The 19,799-nt window shown below is 34.5% G+C and overlaps 2 protein-coding genes across 2 annotated transcripts; one reads left to right on the plus strand and one right to left on the minus strand.

Moving 5' to 3' along the window:
• The first annotated feature begins 3,712 nt into the window (after positions 1-3,712).
• Positions 3,713-6,564, plus strand: LOC123563020 (octopamine receptor 1-like). The gene has a single exon (XM_045355580.2). The coding sequence runs from the start codon at positions 4,204-4,206 to the stop codon at positions 5,188-5,190; it is 987 nt and encodes a 328-aa protein (XP_045211515.2). The 5' UTR covers positions 3,713-4,203; the 3' UTR covers positions 5,191-6,564.
• A 7,208-nt stretch (positions 6,565-13,772) lies between these two features.
• Positions 13,773-19,797, minus strand: LOC123565075 (soluble calcium-activated nucleotidase 1-like). The gene is made up of 3 exons (XM_045359085.2): positions 19,005-19,797; positions 18,292-18,495; positions 13,773-17,931 (listed from the first exon to the last, which is right to left on the minus strand). The coding sequence occupies exons 1-3, from the start codon at positions 19,684-19,686 to the stop codon at positions 17,561-17,563; spliced, it is 1,257 nt and encodes a 418-aa protein (XP_045215020.2). The 5' UTR covers positions 19,687-19,797; the 3' UTR covers positions 13,773-17,560.
• Positions 19,798-19,799: the final 2 nt, after the last annotated feature.

The following is a 19,799-nucleotide window of genomic DNA, read 5'->3' on the forward strand; positions in this document are numbered from 1 at the left end:
TTATGAGATCATTCCGAAGAACTACAGATAAATTTGGCATGGCCTAAAGAGAAATCTCTGAGAACCGTGCAGCGGAAAATGTGGATCGAACGGTGAGAAATGTATCAACTTTACATGGCATAAACCCTTTTTTGTTAAATATACGATTTATTGTAGTTTTCTTTCATATAAATTCAATAGCAGTCTTCATAATCACAATAAAATGCCTGAACTGTCAATATCGTAAACTGCCTTTGTTTACATTGTTTATTGTCCAGTGTACTGGTCAGGGCTTTATGGAGGGTTATAAAGATAGAAACACAATAATATTTGCTTAACTAATTGTCAACAGACAACCGAAGTAAAAAAAAAAAAATCTTCTTCTGTTCCCCTGTAAACATGAAGTCATTGGGCCAACGACGAAAAACCGTCAAAGGATAATCGTTGTTGGGCCACTGTTGGCCCAACAATGATTAATAAGTATTGTAAATACAGCTGTTGGGCCAACGTTGAACCAACTTTAAATTTCAGTCACAGATATCTCTGCATTGGTCCGATATTGATTTTCAGGGAAAGACTTATACAGAGAAAACATCGTTGGCCCAACGTTGGGCCAACGTTGGTCCATTCGAAGTAATAATATAATAATTGTATATTTTACAGGTCACTGTTTTATCACAAGCCCCCACAGGTATACACAGGTTGTGTAGCTGTAACATGCATTATTTAATTAATTATTAAACACTTTTCTGCACCAATTCGTAATCAGTTAAATTTGGGCTAATTAAACTAAAAACTTATCTGCAGCCGTAATGATATTTTGAACTATTTCAAATCTACTACCTTGAAAAAAATGTGAAAAAGGTATTGAAAAACCCCTTACTAACTCTATAACAAATATCTAATTTTATACAATCATAAAATGTTTACAATAAATCTGTTGAATATTCCAGAACATGAACTCTCGTTAACCCGAGTTATGTAAGAAATCCCAGAAAATGTGGTTAATTTTACTCTCTAGGCCAGATTTCTAGCTTTATAGACATGTGAAGTAAAGGAAACTATTATACATGTGATAGGTCTAGATTTAACAAAAACCCGGTCTTCCAGCTACAAACTGTAAGTAGAAGTGTTTTTTTAAAAATACTTTTTGTTAAAGTTATGGAATCTTATACAGAATTTCTTTTTATGTCCTGTATGCATGTTATATCCATATGACTTGAACATATGTTAAATACTAATATCTAAAGCTGGCGGATGGCACTTGTGTTGAGTATTAAATTCTGTAAATAAAATAACTCATTTTCTTGTTAATTCTAACATATTTGTCTCGGTTAAATACAGACAAAAATTAATTTCATACATTAGTTATTGTTATCAATTTGACGTAGATGGTTTAATCAACATTATGATTTTTGTTTTTTACAGGGTGATGTTCAAGGGAGTAATAATGGAGTGCCTAGCACTGTGGTGCACAGGAAAAAATAAAAATATAAAAAGCTGCAACTTCAGTGAGAAAAGAAAACAAACAAACAGAACTTGGATATATAATGAGTAAATATACAGACAGTAATTCACTTTAGTAGGATTTAATTAGTGACTGAAATAAGAAAAATATTTAGATTTATAAAAGACTGGAATCAATATTTTACATGTTGTAGTGATGAAATATTCTGTTATATTTCTTCAGGAAAATTGCAAACAAACTTTAAATAAATGTTAGATTTCTTTTTGTTAAATGCTAACAAAATCACAACTATTTGAAAATAAAACATCTTTTAAACAATGCTAGTTTTAGTCTTTTTCGAATTTCGTAATCGTTGGGATAGCGTTGGCATCCATCTTTGGCCAACAAAGAAACAGAGTTGGCCCAACGTTGGACCAACCGTGATAGACGAAAAAATGCTGTTGGCCCAATGGAGGACCAACGATGAGTGTAGGATATCAGTTGTTGGCCCAATGCAGGGCCAACGATGAGTGTAGGATATCAGTTGTTGGCCCAATGGAGGGCCAACGATGAGTGTAGGATTCCAGTCGTTGGGCCAACGGTGTACCAACCGTTGGGCCAACGTTGCGCCAATTAGCAAAATGGCGTTGGGCCAACGTCGGAAATCTTCGTTGGGCCAACGAAGAGTCTGCCGTTGGCCCAACGTTGGGCCAACGCATGTCTGCTATCTGGGTCTTTACCCCTCACCCCCCATTTGCCTTTAAAAATATTCAATGCCCATCTTTAACCACTGGCACCAGATCAGAAAGAAAATGCCTCCGTACGTGTTACACCCTACCCCTAGGTATTCTATAAGAACCATGGTCATGAACGGGAAAATATACTAACCCATTTCAATCGCGTATTTCATACCTAAAACACACAGGTCAGTAAATGTGTACTACTGATATTAAACAAGCGATAATTTATCTTCAATCGTGCACCAGTCACCTTGTCTCAATATTCCATATTGCAGAGATGCTCCGTATATTTTATGCTTATGTCAACGTTACAGAAAAAACTTGCGTGAACTTCCCTAATGAACATCCGGTCTAGAGGTCACGACTGTGTGCACATGTTAAGCGAAATGTAAACAAACAAAAACAGAATGCAATATATTCACAGTTTTACGATAAGACTCGAAATGATGAATGAAATTCATCTTGTATATGGTTTTGAATTTGAAATCATACATAGTTATACATTTATTCTGTTTATTTAATTCATTTTGCACATTTATGCTGCAGATAAACATTTTAGCGTACACGTGTAGTAAAATGACGACTGACATACATTTTCATATCAGCCAATCAGAGTGTGTCTATAATCTAGAACGGAACTTCACCAGGGAAGTTCAAGCAAGTTTTTTGTGTACCTGTGAAAAAACTGTAAACTACACGTTGTTTTTCTAAGATAAGAACTATTGAAGAAATGTGACCGGTACACAACGGAAGATAAATTACCACTTGTTTAATATCAATAGTACACATTTACTGAACTGCGTGTTTTAGATATGAAATACGCGATTGAAATGGGTTAGTATATTTTCCCGTTCACGACCATGGTTCTTATAGAATACCTAGGGGGTAGGGTATAACATGTACAGGGGCATTTCTTTCTGATCTGGCGCCAGTGGCAGTAACAATCAATAATTGTTAAAACGCTTCCAGTCGTTTTACAATAGTACACATATATTATGTAACAAGTGTTTACTACTTTAAACCTAAAGCATAATGCTATTTATACACATAGACTTGTTATTTTTATGTTTATACAGACTATATGTAGTAATGATTGATACTAATAAATATGAAATTTGGATCTAGCATAGCTTTAACGTTTTTATCCTCATTTGGTCTCTTTGGGCGAATGCTCCACTCAATGTATAGCTGAAAAAATATGCAACAAGTACGGTGTCAAGTCATTGTGTTGAATTTTCTTTAACAGCCTGTGAGAATAAGTGGTTAAAAGTACATATCTAGCATTCAGATTTTGATGGAACATTAAATAATTCCAGACTGCCATATTCTTATTCGTTTACCCACTAAAACCATGCTACATTCAACACAGCACTAATACTTTAAAACCATTTTAAATATTTTCTGTTTCATATGTTTCTTGTCACTAGAAAAGCCCAGCTCCATATTAAATGGGGGTGAGGGGTACAAAGAATATTTCACACGTCCATGGGAACGATGCAATCATTTTGATATTGGGAGCAATGAATTTATTATGGATGACGGAATATGGTCAAGTGTTATTATAATTCTATGCATACATGGGGACGGCTGTAAACTGTCATTACCACTTCTTTTAGTTATCATAAGTGCATATTATATCAGTGTTCTAGTGACATTTAAACAAATGAGATGCTTGGTCAAGGTTGAAGGTATAATCGATTAAAACGATTGTTTTTGGAGACCTGGGCAACGTAATATCGGTGGAACAGTCATAAAATGTTCATAAAACTTTGTGTAGAAAGCAAACATTACGGCATAAAATATGGAACACATCGTCATTGTTGATCAGAAGCTGAGAAAAAGCCAAGAGCTGTTCTAGGAGAGCGAGCGAGCGGTGTCTATATAATCTAAGACGTACTCCATTTATATGCTTCAAAATTTTTCGAAGGATGTTTGACTAAAGATATGGATCTTTCAGCATGCTACAACGAAGAAATTGACAATACTGTGCATAGATACATTCTTAAATCTGTATGTTTTGTTACCTAGTATTAAGACATGCTTGGAGAAACTTCGGTTGAGAGAGTTCTTATGATTTTACAGACAATAGTCTTTTTGATGTCGTGTTCCGGAAACGCTATCGTTGTCTTGGTGATATGGAAATATTTGCGCCGTCGGGCTGTTACAAATAAGTTCATTGTTAATCTTGCCGTTGCCGACATGTTTACAGGTGTTGCTTCACTATCACAGATTTTGTACACATTTGTGCCAAGTTTGAATGACAATTTGTACACTTGTCTTCTCAGATACAATGTCGTTATATTCATGACCTTGACCTCACAGCTTACAGTGACCTTCACAACATTTGACCGGTACATTGCGATTTGTTATCCAACAAAGTATATGGATATTATGACTCCGAAAGTTGCACAGTTTTTAATTTTAATTTCGTGGATGTATCCTTGCATAATAAGTATTCTTCCTTTTAGTGGACTAAACAACTGGAACACTCATTTAGTATGCGTGTTCCAGCAAGTTGTGAAAACGTGGCAATTACTTTGGATGGCCTTGACATTGTGGATCTTTACCATAGTTACCGTTGCTATGTACGGTCTCATTCTAAGGAAAGCATGCACTGTTTACAACCAAGTACGCCCTTCGATTGGGTCTGTAGTATTAGTAAGGACAGTAGAAATCGAGAGAAACAAAATGGAGAATAAATATAGAACGGAAAAGATGGCGAGCGTTCTCCGAGGCGCAAAGGCTTTGGCTGCGGTTACACTCGTATTCTCACTCTGCTGGCTGCCGTACACTTATTTCCAGTTACGTGCCTTCATAAATTCGGAGTATATTTATTCACGGGAGTGGGACATTGCCACGTGGATTGTATTTCTTGGGATGGCTAACAGTGTAATGAACCCTTTCATTTATGCCTGGCAGCGAAAAGACTTCAATCAAGCATGTAAACGGTTGTTTTCGTGCAAAGCGCCTTTACCTCGGCAACCTGCGAGGAACGGCTCATACAGCGTACGTGGTGTTTTCTAAACAATTAAGAGGCATACCTCTATACCTAAATGTCATTTTTGGTTGCGGGTTTATCCCGCTACCAAAGTAAAAGTGTATTTCTGACAATAATAGCATCTTTATTTATTCCGAATCACATCCAAAGGATGTTCATGTGCTACACAAAATAGTCCCATTCATAAACAATGCGAATGAATTATCAATGAACAAGCAGTTCTTAGTCAACCTGTATCCACTCACACTGACCATTTAGATTATATAAGATCTATCAATGATAAGGTATTCCAGCTCATGGTTACATCACAAGCTGGGTCAGGCAGAGTTCATCTCAGATATGAGGCACATTTAACTTGTATTTGTTTCTCATTCATGTATATTCATAGACTGGCATTTAAACAGAAAATAAATCTACTAAAACCCCGCAACCATCAGACATTTCAAGGCTTTGATTAAGAAAGTTAGCAACATCTTACACACTCTATAACGTGATAAAGCGACACCACAGGACAACATGACACCAGATCGGACAACGTGACACTTTAACGAGATTGTTTTCGTATTGAAATAAGTATTTTCAATTTTGTCAACACAAAATGTAAATTAATGAAAGCCAGATTCCTACCAAGTTTCGAGGATAGAAAGCGGCATCTAAAAGAATGTTTTCTGAATTAAAAAGACCACCAAATAATCACACAAATGGCTAATCCAAGGCCAGATTTTCATTGTTTTGGATACTAGTATTGAACCGAGGATTTTTTCTCATTTCTGAAGCAACAAGCTTGACATTACCATCAATAAAAAGTCCAACATTTTATCTCTTTGTCTGCCAAATATCCCGGCAAAATCTCCATTACTTTCGAAAATACTAGGTGTTAAAGTCGGATGGGTAGAACAAAAATGTTCGAAAACGAAAACAATCTAGGAAAAAGTGTCACGTTGTCCGGTCTGGTGTCCTGTTGTTTTGTGGTGTCGTCACGTTATAGAGTGTGTCTTAGAGCATCAATAACCAGTCTATGTTATATAATTGTCGTGTGAACAAAATTTTTCTAAACGGACTGCAATCAAACTACGTGTACAACTAAACATTGTCTGGAAGTCTTTTGGATTATTTTGACTCCATCTTTATTTTCGAGAGTGTACGTAACAAACATTGTTACTTTGTGTTATCATACTGTATCTGTATTCAAGACTGTGCGAGGTGTTTGTGGTACATGGTATAGCCTTAATTAGCTATTTGCTGTTTTTGCTTTCAACACATAATGTATGCTTTATAAAAAATCTTATACTAGTATTTATGTAAATTCAAGACAAAGATTATTTAGTATTGCCATTTGGCTATTTTTACTGTATTGTTTGAGGTCACATACTGCAAAGAACTTTCTTTCTGGAATAAAATTCAACAGGAGTCCAGGGTTTTCTCCTGCAAGTAAAATAAGTTTAAATAACTAAATAATCCTGATGAACAGGGTTTCTGCTCCTGTAACCATGCCCTGCAGTAACAAAAATAAATAAATAAAATGTTAGATAGGAAGGTTATCCATAGAGAATTTGGTCTCTGTGGTCCCTAAAAACCAGCAGTTATCTTCTCTCTGGATAGCAGTAATCACCAAGTGGTTAAATGATAATACCTGTATTAGTTAACCCTTACCCTGCTAAATTTCTATAATGAACTTGTTCATCTTTCAATTTGGACAGTACCATTAACTGTTAAAAAGGGGTGCTTACCAAAAAGATACTGACGGAATGGCGAACAGTGCAGATCATGATCAGACTGCATGGATGTACAGGCTGATCATGATCTTCACTGGTTGCAAAGGCAGAATCAATCGTGTCCAGCATGGTAAGTGTTAAAACGATACAGTGAATCTGAGAACAATTCCATCTAACCCCAGTCAACTTGACCTTTGTGTTAACTAACCCTAAACAAAACTATGTCTGTCCCTCACAAGACAAATCCTTATGTGGGGTTTGATGTTAATTTGGGCAGTAGTTAAGAAAATAGGGATATTTATGCAAGTGTAAATACATTAACCCGCACTGTTGAAGTGAGAATACCCTTTTTTAAAACAACTCCTGTGTGCCTAAAGTATATATACACAACTAAAACTAATCATTTTTAAATTTTATTCAGTCATTTTAAAATGCAATTTGTTAGATATCAAATAACAGCAATAACAACAAAGCTAGTGTAATACTACAGAAAAGTAAGGATACTTCATGGATAGTTACATCATTCACAAACTTGACAAAAATATTTTTTTCACAAAACACGGTGGTCCACAAAATACGATTAGCATAGTAACTGGTATAACATTATATAACATTAGCTGAGCTGAAAGGTTTATAAGATGTCATGTTCAAAATAAACAAGGAAATGCAGCCAGTTTTGCATATTCCACTAATGTCTTATTTTAAAATTTAATATGTTGAATAGAGTATCGGAAAAACTAAATTCAGTATGAAGTATAGAAATGTCTCCTATTAAAGATGTATAAAAAAAATAACGACAAAAGTCTCAAAGGAAAAAAAACAGAGAAATTTCCTTTGAAATTCGTGTATGGTGCAGTAAAATATAGCACAAAATGGAAACCAATCTTCTGTTTAAATGTGTCATATATATGATATAAAATGGTACTCCTGTGTCTTTTTTTTTTTCAAAGTACAAAGCTGTTTTTAAATTCACAAGCTGTTTTAAAAAAGGCATATGATATATAGAGTATCCCCTCTGATACAAGTAAACCTGGACGTCAGGTTAGATATAATAACAAATATCTATAAAGTTATACTTAGGATATGTTGGGTTTATCTGAAGTTCTTTCCAATTTTCTACCATGACTTCAATACAAACTGTGTATTGTGATTTTGTGTTCATATCTGAAGTATAGTACTGTGAAATCATTAATATTCGTGGGGGGCTAATTTTTGTGGATTTTGTGGTTGAGTCAATCCACGAAATTTAATCCCAATGAAGTATAAAATTCCCATTCATTTTATGTTCAAAAGTTGAAATCCACGAATTCATATCCCCATGATATAGCCGTTTTGAGCAAAACCACGATATTTCATGCCCACAAAATTAAATGATTTTACAGTATAGCTATTTGTTTTGTTGAGCTTCAAGTCAACCAGGAACAATTTAGGCCAAATGGCAACTTTCAGTTATGAAGACATATAGCAGTATTTCCACTCTAGGAATTATTTCCGGCATGGGATGGCACCCAGTTTGAACCATGATATACTGTAGACCAGATGGATTGCTTGCTAACAAGATAGAAATTGATACCAGGTGTGAACTGCAGTTCCAGATGGTCTAGATTTCAAAAGAGCAAACATTCTGGCCTAGATTCATGTGGATCAGGCAGAAAATGTGACCTCTTGAGTGCTAATAAGGTTTGATGGTTAACAAGTTGTGTTTTCTTTACCTAGTGACCTAGTTTTTAAAGCAAGGTGACACAGTTTTCACATTGGCAATGACTTCAGAAAAACAAATATTCTGGTCAAAGTTGATTAAGATATTACAAACTTGTGACCACTACAGTTTTGACAGTAAAGTTCTTGCCCTATGACAGAAGCGGACACTAGGCAATCAAAATTGCTTGCCTTGAGCACATTAGTAAATTTATACAGTAAGCACTTATTTAATACAAATTGTATTTTCATATCTGCTATTGCAAAAATAAACCCCACAAATATTCAACCACAACTAGAACTGTCACAGGAGTGACTCATACCCCCACCATACGGTCTTGTCACAGAAGAATGGCAACCATAAGGAATCTTAAAAATACTTTGGAGTACTTCATCCTTGGCTTCCACATATAAGTAATACTAGTAAATATATTAAATCTCTAATATTAGAGATACACTAAAAGTGAATACAAAAAAAAAGTCTTACCGACCCATGTTACCACAGAAAAATGTTTTTACTTTTTACATAGGACTTATAATAAAAAAGTTAGAAAAATACCTAAAATATTAAAAATCTAAAAATAGGATTTCTAAAAATTCCTAGAATTTAAGGGGAAGAAACTAAGTACAAAAGTAAAAAAAAAGGTTACTTCCCTTTGGCTCTAAGCCAATCAGAATGAGATATAGTGAAAATACATCAAAATTAACCTTAAATTCTAGGTAAAAGGGGACACAATTCATGAAAAATTAGTGTCAGAGTTATGCACCTTGTGTCACATGATGTGGGTGATGAGGTGGAACATCTTTTTTAAGTCTGAATCAAATCCATTCAGTAGTAACTGAGATATAGTGAAAATACATCAAAATTAACCTTAAATTCTAAGTAAAAAGGGGCATAATTCATGATAAATTGGTGTCAGAGTTATGCACCTTGTGTCACATGATGTGGGTGATAAGGTGGAACATCTATTTTAAGTCTGAATCAAATCCATTTTGTAATAATTGAGATATAGTGAAAATACATCAAAATCAACCTTAAATTTAAAGTAAAAGGGGACATAATTCATAAAAAAATTATGTCAGAGTTAAGCACCTTATGTCACATCATCTGGGTGATGAGGTGGAACAAATATTTTAAGTTTGAATCAAATCCATTTAGTAATAACTGAGATATAGTGAAAATACAACAAAATTAACCTTAAATTCTAAGTAAAAGGGGACATAATTCATGAAAACTTGGTGTCAGAGTTATGCACCTTGTGTCACATGATGTGGGTGATGAGGTGGAACATCTATTTTAAGTTTGAATCAAATCCATTCAGTAGTAACTGAGATATAGTGAAAATACATCAAAATCAACCTTAAATTCTAAGTAAAAAGGGGCATAACTCATAAAAAAATGGTGTCAGAGTTATGCACCTTGTGTCACATGATGTGGGTGATGAGGTGGAACATCTATTTTAAGTTTGAATCAAATCCATTTAGTAATAACTGAGATATAGTGAAAATACAACAAAATTAACCTTAAATTCTAAGTAAAAGGGGACATAATTCATGAAAACTTGGTGTCAAGAGTTATGCACCTTGTGTCACATGATGTGGGTGATAAGGTAGAACATATATTTTAAGTTTGAATCAAATCCATTTGGTAATAATTGAGATAATAGATTTCGGGACGCGACGGGACGCGACGTGACAAAACTGACTCCTATATACCCCCCTCAAACATGTTTGGTGGGGGTATAATTACAGCATTAAAATAATATCATTTAAAACCCTCGATATAAACATGCAGATTAGATACAACTCATTTATCAATGGAATATTTGCATAAAGGTAATGTTATAGCATCAAGCCAAATTTGATATGAAGTATAAAATTATATTAACATTGCCAGAATTTAATTCAGCCAAGCTGGCTTACTTAATTTACAGACTTCATATCATTAACTACAAAATCATTATTTTTGCTTAACTCTGGTTCTGAAGTCATAAAACTCAGTTTGAAGACCAGTTTCAAAATGCAAGCGTGTCATTGGTCATTTCAAAGATAAAGCTCAGAATCAACCAATCAAATGGTAAAGTTTGAGACTGGTCACAAAACTAAGTTGTAACACTCCATGAAAATAGTGCTATGCAAATTCTATCTGAATAAAACTTTGACTAATATAACTGTAAAATGTAAGCATGAGATACTATTAGATTTCTGTAAATAATGTTTAACAATAACAAAATTATGAACTCCTTAAATCAGCTAAAAATATAAAACAAATGTCAACAAGAACAAACGGCCCTCCTAAATGCTGTTTAAATATTTTTAAGACAAAATATATATTTATACACAAAGAAACCAAAATACCATTTGCTCAGTGTAATAACAAAAATAAATTTGAAGAACCAAATGACAGACAAACACCAGATAGGACCCAGTGACAGACAAACACCAGTGCTGAGATAGGAATACAAACAAACATTTAGACCTAACAAAGTATATAGTGTCAGGCAATGTGGATAAATACTATATGATCTTCTATACTTTCAGAAAAAACACAAAACATAGAAACAGATTATTTTATATACATTTTAGTGTTTCAAACTTCCCGCCTATAAATTCAACCATCAGTAATATATTGTCCGTAAAACTTCAACAAGAGCTGTCTGTTGGCAGCGCGCTTGACTATTCGAAGAATTGGTGGAAATGTGGGATCAAAATATTACCAGAGATTTTTGGACAAAAGAATAAAAGCAGACTGACAAACAATATACCTGTATTTGTGGATTTGGATAAGTCTTGCACTACGGGTATATGGCAATGTGTGACCATGATGGTAAGCAAGTGTTCAAAGTTTGAAAGCCTTATAACAACTAGTTTAGACAAAATATGGAATGGTATGCAAAACTTAACTAATTTTATGTCAAAAAAGGGCCATAACTGAGCTAAAGTCCTTGTCCTAGTTATGTAGTCTTGCCTACATATGTAGACTATGATGGTAAACGAGTGGTCAAAGTTTCAAAGCCATATGACAGGTAAGGCAAAATATGGATTGGTATGAAAAAACTGACTGATTTCTGTATGAAAAAACTGACTGATTTCTAAGTCCAAAAAGGACAATAATTCAGTCAAAATAGTTGACAGAGTTATGTTCTCTTGCCTACAGATTGAGATCATGACAATCAACAAGTGTTCAAAGTTTCAAAGCCATATGTCAAGTAGTTCTGACAAAAAGTTGACTTGTACGAAAACTGAACCAATTTTGAAGTCCAAAAAGGGCCATAATTCAGCCAAAATAGTTGACAGAGTTATGTACTCTTGCCTACAGACGAAAATTCTGATGATAAACAAGTGTTCAAAGTTTCAAAGCCACAAGTCAAATAATTTTGACAAAGCGACTTGTATGAAAGTTGTACAAATTTCCAAGTAATTCACCAAAAATAGTTGACAGAGTTATATAGTCTTGCCTACAGATAGAGACTGTTATAATAAACAAGTGATAAAAGTTTCAAAGCCATATGTAAAACAGTTTACACAAAATATGAACTGGTACAAAAAACTTAACCAAGATTTTTAAGTTAAAAGGGGCCATAATTCACACGAAATCCTTGATGGAGTTATGTCCTCTTGTCTAAAACTGGACATGATGATGGTACAGACGTGTTGAAAGTTTCAAAGCTTTATCTCGCAAGGTTTTGTTACAATGTGGACTGGTACGAAAAACTTAACCAAGGTGTGACACCAATGCTGACACTGATGCTGTGGTGAGTAGGATAGCTCTACTTATTCCTCGAATAGTCAAATAGTCAAGCTAAAATCTTAACTGCATACATAACCAACATACAGAACTATAAATTCAACCATCAGTTATATAATATCTTCCAGAAACCTAAATGCATAAACCAATATATTGGAGCACCTCCCCGTATCTTGAGGAAGCAATTTAATGTGAGTGACTGAAGGGAGAGAACTCTCATAAAATGACTTCTAAAAATAAATTTTTCAGTCTTGAACAAAATCATGTATAAATAAATGACAATAACGTAAGTTTTAATTAGTTCCTTTTCTTTTTTTAATAACATCTTTTCCCTCCTAGACTAAGTCTTCAAATTATGTACATATGTGTAAAGAAAAAAACCCTCACTAACAACACAATCTGAATACACTCATATAAAATAACTATTTACGTGAACTCATGATTTTTCTGAAGTTATTAAAAATTTTGGTCATAACCCGATGGACTTTCTAAGTCTAAAAAGGGCCATCATTCTCGCAAAAGCAGGATAGAGTTATGTTTCTTGATGAACGTGTCCACTTATGATGGTGAAAAACTGTTGCAAGTTTTAAAGCAATAGCTTTGATAGTTATGAGAAAAGTTGACTTAAACATATACTCAACCAAGAAAATGATTTTCTAAGTCCAAAAGGGGCAATAATTATTGTAAAAAGCAGGATGGAGTTATGTTGCTTGCTGTACAGGGTCAGCTTATGATGGTGAACAAGTGTTGCAAGTTTCAAAGCAATAGCTTTGATAGTTTAGAGAAAAAGTTGACCTAAACATAAAACTTAACCAAGAAATCTGATATTTTCTAAGTCCAAAAGGGGCAATAAATCTTGCAAAAAGCAGGACGGAGTTATGTTTCTTGCTAAACAGGGTCAACTTATGATGGTGAACAAGTGTTGCAAGTTTTAAAGCAATAGCTTTGATAGTTTAGGATAAAAGCTGACCTAAACATAAAACTTAACCAAGAAAACTGATTTTCTAAGTCCAAAAGGGGCAATAAATCTTGCAAAAAGCAAGATGGAGTTATGTTTCTTGATGTACAGGGTCTGCTTATGATGGTGAACAAGTATTCCAAGTTTCAAAGCAATAGCTTTGATAGTTTAGGAGAAAAGTTGACCTAAACATAAAACTTAACCAAGAAATCTGATATTTTCTAAGTACAAAAGGGGCCATAAATCTTGCAAAAAGCAAGACGGAGTTATGTTTATTGCTATACAGGGTCAGCTTATGATGGTGAACAAGTATTCCAAGTTTCAAAGCAATAGCTTTAATAGTTTAGGAGAAAAGCTGACCTAAACATAAAACTTAACCAGGCAACGCCGACGCAGACGCCGACGCCGACGCCGACGCCGACGCCGACAACCGCTCAAGTGATGACAATAACTCATCATTTTTTTTCAAAAAATCAGATGAGCTAAAAATAACTAATACATGAAACTTCAATAGAATTTTACTGGAACAGTTATTAAAAAAGTGTTTTGGTGATAACACCGATGGGACTTTGAGCTAGATTGTTACATGCATACAATGTCTAAAACAAATCTATATAACTACTCTATTAAAACTGCTGTTTATCGCAATATGGCAACTAACAACAAATATTTGAACAGATTTTACAAAAAAATCTATTACATAAAAAAACGTTTCTTTCAATTCATCAAAACACCTGCAGTAAAATAAATAAAATTAACAAGTGAGCCACGCCAAAAGAAAACCAACATAGTGCGTTTGTGACCAACATGGATCAAGACCAGCCTACGCATCCGCGCAGTCTGGTCAGGATCCATGCTGTTCGCTTTCAAAGCCTATTGCAAGAAGAGAAACCATTAGCGAACAGCATGGATCCTGACCAGACTGCACTATGTTGGTTTTCTCATGGCGTGGCTCAGTTGTACATAGAAAATCTGATATGTGACATAAACAATAGACATTACAATAGTAAAGTATGAAAAGCAGGATTCAGGGTACACATACATTCAGTAATGACCTACAACCAGTGCTGATAATCTTTCATTCATTCCAAGTAACAACAGGAAAAACCTAATAGGGTTATTAGAACAGAACTTTGGTATGCAATGCTGTATCTGACTCGTATGGATTTTGCCTGGCCTGGTTACCATGAGGCACTTGCATCAAGAGTGAACAGGCCTGGCAAAATCCATGGTAGCCAGATGCATCATTATAGATCAAAGTAATGCTTTAATGACCTTTTTATTAAATATACAAGCAAAAATATACAGACATATTGAGCACAATGAGCCATAGCTACATGTACATGATACAATGATACCAGGATTTCTAAATCAATAATAACAACTTAATAAATCGCCAATAAATACTTTTTTGTTGGATTTAACGTTGCACCGACATATGGTGACCTTCCAGCTGTGATGGTGCAGGAAGACCCCAGGTGCCTCTCCGTGCATTATTTCATCGGAGCACCTGAGAAGAACCATCCACCTTCCATAAGCCCACTAGATGGCTTCCGCACATGCAAAATTCATTGCCCCGAGAGAAGCTTAGACCCATATTAGTGAGGGGCAAGTGGTTCGAAGTCAGTGACCTTAACCACTTGGCCACGGAAGTCCCTCACCAATAAAGCACCAGCAAAATGTGCAATCTGGATGCTCTAGTGTAAGTTATTTTCACTTGTTTCATTTTACATTAAAGCACTCTTATTTGAAGTTTAAGACAGCAGTAGGCCTGTTTAATCGTGAATCCCACTGTTCACTAATATCAACAAAAATATCACCATTTTGCACATTATCCTTCCTACACTTCTTAACTCCATGTTAAATAACAAATCACAAAATAAAAATATGTCTGATTCAAAATCTTTAAAATAAAAAAGTAACAATGTCTCAGGCAATTTAAATAGCCTATTGGTATTGTACTGAAAAAAAAGAAATATTGGGAATTTTTTTAACTTTATGTGAAACAAGAGCACCGCCTTGTGGGTGCTGATGCTCATCTGATTTTTTTTTGTATAATAGAAAAATTGTCCTACTCATGATTTTCTAAGTCCAAAAAGGGCCATAGCTTGAATAGTTTAGGAGAAAAGCTGACCTAAACATAAAACTTAACCAATAAATCTGATATTTTCTAAGTCCAAAAGGGGTCATAATTCTTGCAAAAAGCAGGACAGAGTTATGTTTCTTGCTGTACATTGTCAGCTTATGATGGTGAACAAGTGTTGCAAGTTTTAAAGAAATAGCTTTGATAGTTTATGAGAAAAGCTGACCTAAACATAAAACTTAACCAAGAAATCTGATTTTCTAAGTCCAAAAGGGGCAATAATTCTTGAAAAAAGCAGGATTGAGTTACGTTTCTTCATGTACAGAGTCAGCTTATGATGGTGAACAAGTGTTGCAAGTTTCAAAGCAATAGCTTTGATAGTTTAGGAGAAAAGTTGGCCTAAACATAAAACTTAACCAAGAAATCTGATATTTTCTAAGTCCAAAAGGGGCCATAATTCTTGAAAAAAGCAGGATGGAGTTATGTTTCTTGATGTTCAGGGTCAGCTTATGATGGTGAATAAGTGTTGCAAGTTTCAAAGCAATAGCTTTGATAGTTTAGGAGAAAAGCTGACCTAAACATAAAACTTAACCAAGAAATCTGATTTTCTAAGTCCAAAAGGGGCAATAATTCTTGAAAAAAGCAGGATGGAGCTACGTTTCTTCATGTACAGAGTCAGCTTATGATGGTGAACAAGTGTTGCAAGTTTCAAAGCAATAGCTTTGATAGTTTAGGAGAAAAGTTGGCCTAAACATAAAACTTAACCAAGAAATCTGATATTTTCTAAGTCCAAAAGGGGCCATAATTCTTGCAAAAAGCAGGATAGAGTTATGTTTCTTGCTGTACAGGGTCAGCTATTGATGGTGAACAAGTGTCCCAAGTTTCAAAGCAACACCTTTGATAGTTTAGGAGAAAAGCTGACCTAAACATAAAACTTAACCAGGCAACACTGACGCCGACACCGATCAAGTGATGACAATTACTCATCATTTTTTTTTTAAAAAAATCAGATGAGCTAAAAATGACAAAATACTTTCACTTGTTAGTACAGCTGAAACTTGATATCTCAAACTCTCTTATCTCAGAATTCTGGCTATCTCAGAGACATTTTCGAGTCCCGTCAAAAACATGTACACAAAATATTATTTGAAGTCAAATTTTGGTCTTGAAAGTAAAACGCTCCATCCCTTGAAATTCGAGATATTGAGTTCACAATGTACTTGTAAAAAAGTAAAATTAAAAAGATTGAGTATCAGGCAGATATAGGCAGTATACATAAAAACAAACAGTTGTGCAATATGTTTATATGCAAAAAATTCTACCGAGCTGGCCACACAGTAAAATTAAGAAAAGTAGTAGGAACCTAGCTGTGCTTTTCAACGTATGTGAAATGTATCTGCTTCAATTATAATGGTATCCAGTTTTCGATGATTAATAAATGTTGCAATCTATTTTAACATTTTTATATATTTACATTTGGAAGCAACAGTACTATCTCAGTTTTATATCAAAATCAAAACCTACTATTCTAAGTATGAACACATAAACCGCTGAGATCACTGTCAGATACCCATACAGTCATATATATTTACACTATTTTACATTGAAGATGAGATTTAACATAATAACAGGGATCAGCCAAGGGGGGCGATTCGAGAGACTTCTTCGCTTTGTCCACTAAAACTTCCACTCATTTGCACATCTTTATTATATGTATTGTCGATGTTCTTTGACAATCTAAAACATCAGGTCCATTTACTTTACAGGAGAGGCAAAATATAAATGCACAAAATTTCTCATATATTTTAAGTGCCTTAAAATGCCAAAAATTGCCTTTGTGCATTATTTCATACCAGGTGGGCACTTGGGTAGAACTACCAACCTTCCATACGTCAGGTGGATGGCTCCCTCACATGACGAACTCAACTGTTTCAAAAGGAAGTGCCTGATAATCTGTCTGAAAGTACATGTGACTCTATTTTGAATAAATGTTTTCTGATTTTGAGACATTAATTGCAATGTTTAGACCTTAGTACCATTACAAACAAATAACCAAGTTCAGTATTTAACACATAATTCATTAGTGTAAGGCACACAAAATCTAAGCAGTCACATCACTTAATTACTTGCCTTCATAAATAATTGCATATATTTCTGTTTGACAAAATACAATAAGATGACCTAGAACAAGTTTTCATACAAACTCTATACCTTCAAATTTCATGTCACCAATTTTCTTTTCATTGTATATTACATGTCCATTAATATCAAACACTAATATATATGTTGCTTTTTTATCGCCATCTTCTTCAGATTTTAATGCTACAATTACATTATTGTTTGTGCCTGGAATAAATTTAAATGATGAAAAGCCATGTGTTGGATTTAATTTTCCCACAGTGGAGACTTCAATCTTTTTAAAGTCATCACTAGCGGTAAGCAGGAGGTTAGTAGCACGTCTTTCATCGGCAACTTCGTCATAACGCTCCGTGCTGGCACGTCGGGGAAGAAAGAACCATCTCTGATGAATTGAGCTCCACACACAGGCTTCATGGATCATATACCCTGAAAATCAAGCGAATGAAGTATTGACATGCAGTACAGAAACCTAATGACTGATATCTGTCAATGATGTATAAACAATATTGTACTATATATACATTATGTTATAACATACATTTTGCATAATCCGAAAATCAACAGTTTGTAATTGCTTTTAAAATGTATTGATCACGATTATAAATGCTTTATCAGTTCTAATCATATATACAATGGTATATATATGAAAGACTTATTCCACTTTACCTAACATTCCTAATTCAGTCTGTTTGATGCTATTATCAAAATCCATATTTATAGACAAATATTTTCTGGTTGTTTCTTTAAAAGACATCTAAATAGGCTACACAACCCTTACAAATGTACCTGGTAAGTTCATTTTCATTGTGGCTCTGAGTGCATTATAGTTATTCTTCCAATCATGATGTTTAACATCCCCATGTGGTCCAATAGATTTCACCCACTGTGGATTGGTGTTTTGAACTTCTCCATCTCCTGTTGTCCATTCTTTCCCAAGGCCACCAATATACAGTCTTCCATCTTTAACTGTTGCCCATTCACATTTGAAACCTGAAATTGATGTGTAATGGTAAACGTGATCCAACACTGAATTAGAATGAATGAAGTTAGAGAATCAGTACTGCCGCTACTTATAATGAATTTTAGATATGATATAAACAAAGAAAAGCTATCAAATATACCTCTGGCTCTCTTTATTCAAGAATACACTAGAGGAGTTACCACTGTTTTAGAAGAAAGGATATCTATATTGCTCATTCCTATTTCATTTTCTTCCAGATCTTTTTTTGTTCTCTTGGCAGGTTATAGATAAATGAGCATTTTTCTTCCTATGTCCTATCTGTCCCATTCAAAAATGGTGGCAATAATGTGTCTATTTTTTTTATATATTTAAATAGTTTTGAAAAGGAAATGGTATCATAATATAACATGTGCAACGGTATATCTGGGTTTTAATTAAAATCACAGTCCTGGAAAATCTGTAATTTCCAATCTATTCTATGTATATTTTTGATGGAATACAGATGAATGAACAGCTCAAAATCTTAATGAATGTGTACCTTTTGCCTCTCTTCCATTTCCATCACTCAGTATAACCCATGGCACTACTTTATTGTCTATAATTTCATATACAATCCCTGTCCGGTCATCCACTGTGTATAAACGTCCATTGAATACAATCAGTTCAGACAGCTCCATTCCTCTTCCACCTTCGGACACTTTTGAAGTCAATATCACAGTCTTATCAAAATTTATCACAACCTTAGAGTAATTATCCGATATAGTTAAATTCCCATACTTCAAATGACTTTTCCATGTATTCTTGGCTTCCTGACTTTTTGAATCTGTATCTAAATCTGTCACAAGTGCTATCCTATACTGTTTACCCAAGGGAGTCTTAACTGCATTTGTCAGTGGGTAAGTCAAATCTATCTCCATGTTATTAACAAATTTTTGATCGGGAAAATCACTGTTACAGTTCAAACTCATTCTCCCAGCCCGAGACAACGGTATAAAATATATTAACAAAATTAAAACAGCGGTGAATACGACTGCGGCATATGCTAGCATTCGTGGTTTCACGTGTAATTTTGCATTACCCACTCTGTACGGGGTAGGGGTTCGGATTGCCTGCATCCAATCATTGACTGAAAACTGATTACCATTTGAGTACGACCTAGGCGCACAGTAGGACTGAGACTTATGTAACGTTGACATTTTGTAGAGAATTTTTATTAACATACTATGGATTCAAGGAACATTTTTATTATTCTTTGAAAAAGCTAAAATGTCGTGTTTTCTTTCTTGACGTGTCGAAAATTTTGACGTTTTCCTCCATGTTGTTATTAGACGGT

This window comes from Mercenaria mercenaria, chromosome 2 (assembly GCF_021730395.1).
Source record: "Mercenaria mercenaria strain notata chromosome 2, MADL_Memer_1, whole genome shotgun sequence".
In the NCBI taxonomy this organism is placed as follows: Eukaryota; Metazoa; Mollusca; class Bivalvia; order Venerida; family Veneridae; genus Mercenaria; species Mercenaria mercenaria.